General features: G+C 38.9%; 1 protein-coding gene across 3 annotated transcripts in view; it reads right to left on the reverse strand.

The window, feature by feature from the left end:
* The window catches only part of LOC108246282 (inactive ubiquitin carboxyl-terminal hydrolase 54), a 62869-nt gene that overhangs the window by 21394 nt on the left and 29450 nt on the right, over window positions 1-12025 (reverse strand). For all 3 annotated transcript variants that reach the window (XR_003040267.2, XM_025010768.2, XM_017435228.3), the window contains 5 exons: window positions 8723-8857; window positions 7250-7363; window positions 7060-7142; window positions 4645-4750; window positions 2248-2394 (listed from right to left, as the gene is read on the reverse strand). Coding sequence is in view for 2 of the 3 variants with exons in the window: in XM_025010768.2 (XP_024866536.1) it covers window positions 2248-2394; window positions 4645-4750; window positions 7060-7142; window positions 7250-7363; window positions 8723-8857 (585 nt within the window). In the remaining variant the exon portion in view is untranslated. The remainder of the gene's footprint in view (window positions 1-2247; window positions 2395-4644; window positions 4751-7059; window positions 7143-7249; window positions 7364-8722; window positions 8858-12025) is intronic.

Below are 12025 nucleotides of genomic sequence, written 5' to 3' on the forward strand. Positions count from 1 at the left end.
TGTCTAGACTGAAACTGGTCTGATGCAAGTTAAAACATTTGTCATAGACATTGTTGAAAAAAATGCTAATTTTTGGTCAAGATTTGGCAATAACAAACAGCTGATGTGCGTGCAGTTTAACAAAAAACTCATCATTCAACCAAGATATCTAATTAAACATATAAAACATTTATTTGAACATGCTTTAAGTCACAACTGGAAAAATTAATTGTGTTTGTTTTGAAACCTTAACAGACTAAATCCATCACTGGTGACAGGAAAGAGTGGGAAAAAAGTGCATATTACATAATTTTGACTGTTTTTGTAACAAATGAACTAACAAGGAACTATCTAAGGAATAAACTCCTTGGGCTAAAGTTGGAGCTGCAGAAGATATTAGCACTAAATGAGGGCTTTGGCTAAAGTCATTGAAATACGGACTATTGCTCATCAATTAAAACCTGTGGCTGAATCTATCATTGTATAGGAAGTGTTTAAATTCCCTTAAGTATTGTTTAGATATGATTCTGATATATATGTTTTACCTTGCAGATGATTTTAGCAAACAACAGACTCTTTAATCAGCTTTGCCCTTGTGTCTCTTCTGAAGGCACATCGGGTCGTTTCATTCATGAGGCAGATGCCGCCCCACGCTGACTTGACCTTTGTATAGTTTATGGAAAAAGGTCAGGCCATGCATGCCCACTCGGTGCCCACACAGCACCGACATCTTTGTGAAAAAAAAAAAAAAAACTTCCTGGAACTTCAGCCTGAGGGGGAGTCACTGTGGCAAGACCTAAATTTATACATGACACTAATTCACTCCACTAAAATCTTATTATCGTTCTGCGGCACAAGTACTTCAAATGGTAATCACTGACCTAGAAACTCTGGCACACAAAAACAAATACGAGTTTTTCACTTTAGTCTTTTAATATGGTAAAATATATATGCTTTAGACAATACTTTGTTTTTCTTAGTGAGCTTAAATTAAAGTAATTTTGCAGCTATGATCTACTTCTGAGTTGGATGAAAACCAGTTTATATTGTATTTCTGTTTCATTTATATCACATGTAAAGGATCATGTTATTTTATTTTATTTTTTTGCGTCACTTAGTAGTCCATCATTGTGTGCTTCCACGCCATGTCAGGTCTCCTCGAGTTTCCATTTGTTTCGTATTTGCAGCCTTTTGTTCTGAAACATCAAATTCCTAAGTTTTCATTTGAGTTCTTTGTATTTTCTGCATTCCTGGGTCCAACTCTTCTTCTACTCTTGCTGTAGGAAGAGATAAAACAGAAAGTAAAGCCTAAACTAGAGCTGCTCAAATGTCAGTATTTAGGTAAAAAGCAAGCTCTTTTGACAGAATATATCCTTGTCTTTTTGTTTTAGACACATTTTCTTTACATAATTTTTAAAAATACTTGTTAAAATTAGAATTGCAGCGTGTATATTATGATTGTACCTTGTTTGCTTTGTAAAAAAATTGCTTTAATAGACTATTGATTTTTGGATTTCTTCTGAAGGCAGCATTGGGGACAACACAGAGCCGCAAAGAAATTTCCCCAAGTGAGTAAATTAGTAAATTATAGCATATTACATTGTGTTGCATAATATTGTGTTGCATAATGCAGTATTGTATAGTATAGTATTGTATCATATCATATTGCATTATGTTGTATTGTTTTGTATCATGTTGTATCATTTATCTATACAGAATTGTATTGTATTTATTGAACTGTATTGTTGTATTGTATTTTATTACATTGTAAGTGTTGTGTTCTATTATATTCTATTGTGTTATATCTGGTTGCATAATTTTATCTTGTATTGTAATATATCATATTGTATTGTATCTTATTTGTTGTATTGCAATGTATCAGATTGTGTATCTTTTTATCATATATCCTATTGTATTGTAATCTTGTATCTGTTTTATTGTATTGTATTGTATCATGTTGTACCGTATTGCTTATATCATATTGTGTTTTATTGCATTGCATTGTATCATATTAATTGTATTGTATTGTATCATATTGTGTTGTATGGTGTTGTATCATTTTATGTCTTTATCCTTATGGACTTTGTTTGTTTTTAACTGATAGAGGTGCTTTTATTATCTTAGTAAAACCTAAACTTGGTTCAAATTGCTCCTTGAACCAAATAGACTGGAGTATTTTCCATGTTTTTGTAAAACGGCATGACATCCAGTTTGTTCACGTTTTATCCAGAGCAATAAAACAATGTGTGCTGCGTTTGACCCGCTTACATCTCCCAGGCGCAGGCAGGTTCCCAGGCTGTGTATGACGTCCTCTGCGAGGTCGGAGTGGTCTGAATCCCACACCAGCCCGATGGACACGATTTCCGGCGAGTTCATCAGCACCCGGCGGATACGCAACATTTCCCCACAGTTACTCTGTGATGAAGAAAGGAGGGGAGAGGAGGGGAAAAAATGTGAGTGTGTGAGTAAGCGGGTTTATTTATCATGTTTTATGAGTGTGCACATTGCTAAAACCATTTCTTCATCTGTTTGTTATAAACCCAAGTATGCACACAGAGACATGCCAGAATAAAGTGAAGAGTAAGAGAATGGAGGACAGAGATGAAAGCAAGAGACTCGAGATAATGAAAGAAATGGAAGAGAGATCGACAGAAAAGAAGAAAAAATGCTGTGCTGAGTTGTATTTGTCCCTCAGGCCTTCTGTTAAGTTCAGAACTGTGTGTTCTGGATCCTTCCTTTGAGTCATGACCCACCACAGAGCTGGTACACACACACACACACACTTAGATAAAAGCCTGCGCACATGTACACACGCGAGCAAGCACACAGCGCTGGCAGAACGAGCTCGGAAACAGCCTGAGAACACCCCAGCAACCAGACGCTTTGCCAAACACAACACACACACAAACACACACACATTCTGCACAGCCACACTCAGAACGCTGCCTTTGTGGGCAGCGTGTCGCCTTGCACTGGCACCAGGGATGGCAGGAAGGTATTTTGCCAGCGTCTGCTTCTCAGTTCTCAGAAAGGGACAGAAATGCAGGCCAGGGAGCAGCAGCCAAACTGTGCAGCTCTGGGACAGGGGCTATCTGTTTGCTCAGGACACACGGTCGGCACACGGAGTCCTCGACGAGCCCTCTGTGCCGTCTCACTCAGCCACTGACAACATCATTCATCAAATGACTGTACAAATGGATTTTTACTGCTTCACAGCATTGATCGGTGTAGTTCCATCTCTGAATCTTACATGCAAACAGAAAAAGTTTAGTTTTTTTTTGTTTTGTTTTGTTTTCCTTTTTTTGGGCCATGACTGTGCAGAGCTCTCCAGAAAACAGTGAGTTACATAATCACAGTTTGTCAAATGATACAATGCTGATTTTGCTTTAAAGCAAAATGACAAAACTCAAGAAAAAGGCTGAGGTTTTGCTTCCTGAGAACTCAAACAGGCCAAAAAACAAGACAATCACACTTTTATCAATGTAGTGACAGCCAAGACAACTGCTGATGCAGACCTGACACACAAAAAACACCACATAAACTTAGATGACTTATTCTGTTTCTCACAGGAGTTTTTTTAAGTCCTATTCCTGTTTTTATCTCACCTGTTTTAACCCTCAAATCTATCAGTCACAATTCTGAATTTTTATCAAAAGGCAAAAAGCAATAATGTTTTCTGCACATTTTTGTAAGTGTTTGTTTGCTGCAGTGTTAGCAAAATACGCTATTTGACCAATACGGTTAGAACTCCATCTCTTCTTACCATAAGATTTGAATTTAAAACTGTGGCATGAAAGGTGGCAGGGGATATGCATTTATTCAAGGCTTTCTGAGTTGAACCATTCTAACATTTGAGGCCGAAATGTTTGCAGTTTTTCTCTTACTAAACCATTTTGAAACTTAGCATTGTTTTTGCAGATTTTTCATCATCAAGTGCTGATGTCTTGATGCAGATTTTACCACCCAGTGTGATATTGTTGAAGTCAGCTGCACCTCAAGCAGACAGAAACAAAAGACACTTTTCATTATGGAGCTAATGTTCTTCAACATCAGCACCTGTATGTGCAGTTATTTCAGCTGACTGTAGCTGTACATGGACAAATTTCAAACTGTCTATTCAGTAATTTAGCATCAAGCAAACATCCTCCAAGTCTCCTGTTTTTCCCTCCAAATATTATGGCTTTGTTTGAGTAAAGCCAAAGGTGGTACTAACAAAAGATTAGCACTGAAAGCGATGGAAGATAAGCAAAGGCAGGTTGTGTTTCTCCCACAGGATAATGTTAAAGTTTGGATTGTGTATCAGTTTGGTTTCAGCAGAGGAGGGGATGAGAGAGGCAGAAAGGAGCCTCTTTCTTTGCACAGACGCTTTGGCAGAGAGGGACGGGTGTGTGAAAGCAACATGAAGGCGTTCAACAAAAACCACAAGGCAACACAACACAGAATCCTGCAGAACAAAAGGACCAGAGAGGATTCACCTCCTTCACTAACCAAACATCTCCGCCTCTCTTACTGTGACCATTATACACAGAGTGCTTCTCATTTAAAGGTAATGTAATGTTATGAAGACCGGACAAAAAAGAAATGAATGAAGCAAGAAACAAAATCTGTGCAGTTTATTTCTCATATCGACGAGAATGTGTATCCGTGTGATGTGTGGGCTCTCACAGGACAGTTGCGCAGGTCGCCCATGTTGCTGGCGTTGCGGAGCAGCTCTCCAAACATATCCGGTGTGGCTTTCTCTCTGCACTCCAGCATCCTTACTGCCTGGTTACTGCAGCAGTCAAAAGCACACACACAAATACGAGACAGTCACACACAAAAAACAATCTCCTGTCAAACCCAAATTTGATGATGTCGGTGTTTTGTACCGCTTTAATTGCTTCTGCTCGTAATAATGAACATGTCAACACAAAAGACTTGTAAGACATGATCCTGAGATAGTCCCACAGACTTTTTCTCACAAGGTTTATAAAAGGAAATAAACCTCAGTATAACTAAACAGTAGAACTAAAATTAAGAAGAAACCTGAATTATAAATACAGAAATAAAGCTGCAAAAAACTTCAGATAAAAAGAAAAGCAGCTTCACCTCAAGAAGCAAAACTAAACAAAGCACAAAAAGTAGGAACGTTTTTGTTTAGTTGATTAATTCTTTGTTGTAACAGCGCTTCTTGGTAATAAACTGTATACTGATGGAAAGCCTGTTTATTTCTCCTAAATGGTGCCACATTTGTTAAGAAAATGCATTTTTGGGTTGAGGAGCAGAGCTAAGTATATTGGTTGTACCCATGAAAAACTTATCAAACCTTCTCTGCCGATGCTAAACAGCTTATTCTGCTATTGACTCTTGTTTTGAGCTTCTGGTACCCCAGGTGCTGACAATCAGGCAGCTGATTGTCAGCACTTGTGAGCAACTAGTGGTAATCTCATATCTCCACAGTCTGGAACCGTGCTTCATCCTCCACAACACTCACCCCCACAGGTTTATCAGAGACTACCTCCAGAATTTGGTAGTGAAGAGAATGGATTTTGATGGACTATTTATTCCAGAGTGACCAACACAACCACATTGGCTGACTTGCAACAAAATGCTGGTTGAAAAGTGAGACCCACAGCAGTGTGTGACCAAGCTGATGAGCAGCATGACGAGGAGATGCCAGGCTGTTGTGGCTGTGTATGGTGCTTCCACATGCTACTGCGGTCCTTGTTTGTCAAATAAATAATTTAATTAATTGCCAACATGTGTCATTTCTTCGGACTTTAATCATCCAATCTAATAAACAACACCAAACAAGAGTCAATGGATGAATAAGCTGTCTGGCATTGGCAGGGAACGTTTGGCAAGTTTTTCAAGGGCGCAACCCACAGACTGAACTCTGCTGCTCAACCCACAACTGCCTTTTCCTGACAAATATGGCACAAATTCCGGGGAAACAAACAGGCTCTCCATGGGTAATAGATTTATAGCCAAGAATTACTGCTACAATGAAGAAATGATCAACCAAACACAAATTTCCAGACTTTTTGAGCTAAGTTTATATCAACATTAGGATAACTAAAGGAATTTTTTTTAAATGAGTGTAAAAAGCTTTACTTCAGAGACAAAACTGCATTTCCTTCAGCGATGCTTAAAGCAATAACATTTTAATACTAATTTGCATTTAGCTGTTTTTTTAATACCACTGTCCTCTGAAGGACAAAATCTAATATACCTTTTTCTTCTCTGTGAATACCAAATGACCAGCTTTGCCTCTGGCACTGAACTATAATTGATATTTTGTGTTCTGGAAGTTATTTTTCTATTAAAGTAATTTTTTAGGAATAATAATTCTAAAACCCATCTTTCTCCTCATTCCTTCCATTAGCCTGAAATAAACCTCTACTCTGCACCTTCAACCTTAAAAAAAGCAAAAAATAAATTCGACAAAACCACAGCAGTTTGGAACATGCTCACTTGTGTCAGAGCTTTTTATTGTCCTTGGATTATCTTCCTTATGTTGATTTTGTGCAATTTGTGCTTTCTGGTCTGTAAACAGCAGCCCTCAGTCAGGTTAAAAACAGCTTGTCGGGGCTAACAGGCACATCACAGAGTACCTCAGTGCTCCACAACAATCTTGAATTGTGTATTTATTTGTATTTTTCGATTTTTCGCAATGTGTTTTATTTCCAGAAGAGATTTGAAGTGATGCATCCTCTTATTTGCTTGTTCAGGCTCACTGTTTTTCTTATAGATTTTTGTTGCCCCCTAGGTGTACCGAATCAAACACCTGATTGATTACTTCCCCGCTCCTTATTTCATTAACTTGAAGGTTTTTCCAGCTCAAACACTTCCCTGTGTGTGGATTCACCTGACATTTTGTTTTTACATATGGGGAACATTATGCACTAGCTCACCTGCTCCTGCATATGCATGAACGTTCACGTGTGTGCGCGTGATGTATGTGTTTACATTTTCATGCTCACAGACCCGTGCAGAGGAACATGCTCCCTTTACTGCTGTTTCACCACAGCTTGCCGCCAGATTTACTGCCTTTTGTGTGTGTTAGCATGCGTGTGTGTGTAGGTGTGTGATCGGTCTTACCAGAGGGATGTGGTGGAGATGTAATGAACCATCTGAATGAAGGGCAGGGGGTCCGATGTGGCTCCGCAGCTGTTACACACACACTGCAAACACAAAGACATCGTGGGATTCATTACAGGACAACAGTTTCTCATCGCGGCCCTCGAACCAGGACTCTTTAAAGTGACAGAGCGTGTGAACGCTCTCCTACCTGCTCGAACAGAGTCATGGCGAACTTCTGGTGTGGTATGCAGTGTTTGGCTGTGCAGATGTCCTCCCTGCTCTCTGCGCTGATGTGGAAGTGGATACGCATCAGGAGATTCTCCTGAGAAGCATGTGGCATGGATAAAGTTTACAGTTATGAGCTGTGTGGTTTCGAACACACAAGTAGAGTTTGGTGTGTGTGTGTTTGGTGAGCATGATCACTCCTCTCTGTTGGCACTCTTGTTAATCTGACCGTGGGAGCAGCATCTATATTTCATAAGAAGCCGACGAATTCCCTGACTGAACACATTTACTACCAATCGATCAGACAGCACCTCTCAGGAGCACACATAAAACATGCACACACACACAAATACACACAGCGTGGGTCTGAACTATAATGGCAGAGAAAAACACTGAAATTGGCAGTTAGGAACCAAGAGGAGCAGCTGAAAACAAGTATCAAGATTTTAGTAAAGATTTTGGGTTTTTTTTACCTTTAAAGAAGTAGAACACCCATATGTTACCATGTGTGTCATATAAAACTCAACAATTACTGCATTTTTCACATTTTTATTACAATAAATATTGATATACTCTTAAAGATATGTTTTACAAACTTACACAGAAATATGTTTGAATAGATGAGTTTAGATTTGTGAAATAATTATTTCTTCAACTATGTATTTAAGTCTAACACTTTAAAACAACTAGTAAGATAAACATGAACAAATATTTTCAATATTTTATTGGATTATTTCACAATTAGAGGCCAAGCATTCCTTGAAGTAATGCATACTGCCCACCACCTTTCATGCCAGAGTTTTAGAATTTTATGGTGAGTTGTAGCCGTTTAGGTAAAAAAAAAATGTTTGCACAATCTCAACCGAGTATGTGTTGTGAGTAACTCGCAGCTACAACTACACCAAATTTTAGAACAGTATCTATACAACTGACTGAATTATAGCTTTTTTTTGTGTTTATTAATGTCAATTGGATGTGCTGGCTCTCTTGAATTTGCTTGGATCCAAAAGTGAATTAGTTTTAGAGAAATATCTAGTGATTATTTCCTGAAAGTTTCATTAAAATCTGTTAACTGGTTCATGAGACATTTTGTTAGCAGAAAATAGTTAACGGCAACATTTTAAACAGATACCTTGCACCATTTGTTAGCACTGAAAATATGTGGTGGGGATAAATCTCATCCAATACCACACCAAACTTTAGCTCAATATGTGTAAAACTGACTGAGTTAGTTGCAATTTTATTGACAGGAAAAAGTTGCAGCGTTGAAAAAAAATCTTTCAAGATAAGGAAGTAAACCTCACTAACAATGAAAAATCTTCTGTCAAAAATATTTACATTTTGATCTCAAAACTTAAAAAGAAAAATCCTCCCCATGTTATTTCTGATACTGATGGCAGTAAAGATGATTATTTTCTATTTTTTTTTCTTATTTGTGTTTGTGTTGCAGACTCACGAAGCACTCGGCAGCGTCGTCCATGATGCCCAGCTGAAAGCGTTGCTCGTCCTGGAACGTCTTGGCCAAAGCGCTCCGCAGTGCATCAGATGGCAGAACTCGCTCGCTGCTGAACTGGAACTGAGCGAAGATACTCTGCAAACAAACATAAAGAATCCATTAATTTTTCATCCGCTGCTGCAAGCATAAACTATTTTACAAACACTTTTCCTGAAAGACCTCTGCACTGGGACAGAGACATTTCTCTGTTTTCACAAAATGGGGTGGAAAGAAAAAACCCAAATGCATCTGTCCTGTAGAGGGACGTCATGTTTCTTTTAACAGAGCCATAAAACAGAAACTAGTTGTTCATTTGTCTGGAGCAAAAGTGCAAGAGAACACATTCCGACTGGGCTGAAACAAATGCCACTGCCAAGGCCTCACGATATGAACATATCAATAATAAATGTCATTTGCAGGCACTTTTTCTCAAACTGAAACCATCTGAAAACATCACAGCAGCAAAATGGAAACCAAAGCAAAGTGATGCAGGGGCTGAAGAGACATGAGACATTTTGGACACGACTTTTCATGACCCCATATAAAACCATTCAAAGACAGTTTTGCTCTAATTTCTTCGTTTGAAAGGGTGATAATGTTTTTGTTTGGGTTTGTGTGTTTATCTGTCCTTATGAACCACTGGATGGATTTTAATTAAACTCTCAGGAAGTAATCACTGGATGTACATGAACAACTGTTTAACTTTTGGAATCGACTTGATTAAAGATGATCTTAGAAAACACATAAATGGCAAAAACTCAGCCAATTTTACAGAAATTGAGCTAATATTTGGCGTGGTAGTAGCTGAGAGTGATCCTCAATTTATGCACCAAGAGAAAATAAATCAGGTAAGAGCTGCTTTTAAAACTTTGCCATTAACCATTAGTCAGTTCTGTCTGTCTATCAGCAAAAATTCTGTTTTTCTTTTTACCACTTTTTGTCATTTGTTATTTATCCTGTTTTGTTATGTTGTTTATCTTAACCACAAACTTATTTATAAATCTTTGTAATGCTTTTGTATTTGTAAAATATCTAAGGTTTTATTACTGTATGTTTTCTTTAGTTTAAGAGTTGAACTGACAACTTTTTTAAGGAGTAGTGAGTTATTTTCACAGTTAATTGTTTTTTAATTTTTCAATTTTCAGTTTCTGGGAGCCTAAAATTAGGTGAATAAAATGTGTTATTCAAACAATAGTTTGTTTTTCTTGTGTTCTGTAGTCAAATTGTAATTATGTTGATACAGTTTTATCAGCTTCAACCAAATATCCACTAAAACACATTTCAAACCCACTGCCAGAGGTCTTTTTGTGTCAGTTTTAATCATTTTTTTGTATCACATTTGATTGCATGAGGTTACGTCACAAAACTGATTGTACAATAAAACTTTCATAACATCTAGTTTTTGTTACATCATGCTCCCTAATGTGAGGTTTCAATCATTTCAGTGAAAGACAGATCAGTATTTGATGGAAAAATATAAACCAGAAAAGAATAAATACAAGACAGCTGAAGACACATTTCTGTGGGCTCGATTTCTGGAGGCTGAACTGAAATGGACCCACTCTGGACAGAAAGCAATGACACATGATGAACTGTGACTGTGTGGGAATATTTTTCACTTGATACAGTTCTTTAAAGTCCCGAGGACACAGAGCACCTGCTGCTTTTCAGGCCAGCCATCTCATCAGTGACTAAATTACTGCTGCGATGGAAACCAGCAGAGCAACAACCGCTGTTCAGAAACGTCAAGCCAGTTCAGGTTTATTCCTGTTTTGGGCTGAGTTAGTATTAGTCCAAAAAAAAAGTGTGGTTTTCAGTGGAGGATTTTTTACAGACAAAAAAGTAGGTCATTTCTGTCCGTCGGCAACCTGGAGAAAGCCATTTCTCTGTACAGCCTCAGTCAAAAGTCACTCTGCTGTGTTCAGACCCACAATAACTCCCACCAATTCAGAAAAGTCTGTTAATATTGCCTGATGCCAAAGATGAAGGAGTGATAATGTTTTTGCCTGTCCGGGTTAATTTACTTTTGTAGCAACATTGGAAGGATTTTAATGAAACTTAATCACTGGATGTCTGTCTACAGCTGTTTAACTTTTGGAGCCAGCCTGATTCAAAATGGCCACCACAGCCAACTGACCTTATAAAGGACAAAAATGGCTATACTGATGTGGTGTGGCAGTAGCTTGGACTGATCCCCACATATCCCAGGAACTAATAAATCACAATATATCTGTATCTAAAACTTTGCCATCAACTGTTGGCATCAACCCTATCAGTCTGTCAGCAAAATATCTCAGGAACCATTGGGTTAATTTTAATGAAACTCTCAAAGAAATTCCTCGTATGTACATCTACAGCTCATTAACATTTGAAGTCCTCAACACACATTCTGAGCTACCGGAAAGGGTGCAGGTGGGACTCTGCTAAAGCTGTCTCTGATCCTGTTTGTGGTGTTCATGGACAGGATCTCAAGGCGCAGTCATGTAGAGGAAGCTTTCTGGTTTCAGGACCTCAGGGTCTCATCTCTGCTTTTTGCAGACGATATGGTTCTGTCGGAGTCTTCAGGACATGACCTTCAGCGTGTGCTGGGTGTGGATGGGATGAGAGTCGGCTCCTCTAAGCCTAAAAGCATGATTCTAAACCAGAAAAAGGTGGAATCCGTCCTCCGGGTGGGGATGAGTCTCTGCCTCCAGCGGAGGAGTTCAAGTGTCGTGTAGTCTTGTACATAAGCGATGGTAGGATGGTGTGGGAGACAGATCAGTGTCTCATCCTCAGAAACGAAGACGTTAGTTCAGTCTGTCATGGCAAAGAAAAAGCTTTACGGGTCGTACCAACCCTCTACTAAGGTCATGAGGTGTGAGGTTTTATTTTATGAAAGAAAGAGATCCTGGATACAAGTGGCTAAAATGAGATTCCTGCATTTGGTGGCTGGGCTCAGCCTCAAAGATTAGGTGATAGATTTGTCATCCAGGGAACATCAGAGTAGAGCCGCTGCTCCTCCACATTGAAAGGAGTCCGCTGAGGTGGTTCAGACATTTAATAAGGATGCCTCCATATGGACGTTTTTGAGGCACCTTCCACTGGAAGGAGACTTCAGGGCAGACCTAGAACTCACTGGAGGGAATATATATCCTCTCTGGCTTGGAAGACACCTTAGGATGCCCCAGAAGGAGCTGGACTTGGATGTCTCGGTTTCCCTCCTGAACCTGTTTCCTCCACGACCTGGTAATGGGTTTTCTATCCATCCAGAAAATGACTGGATGA

Source organism: Kryptolebias marmoratus, linkage group LG17 (genome assembly GCF_001649575.2).
Source record: "Kryptolebias marmoratus isolate JLee-2015 linkage group LG17, ASM164957v2, whole genome shotgun sequence".
Classification (NCBI taxonomy): Eukaryota; Metazoa; Chordata; class Actinopteri; order Cyprinodontiformes; family Rivulidae; genus Kryptolebias; species Kryptolebias marmoratus.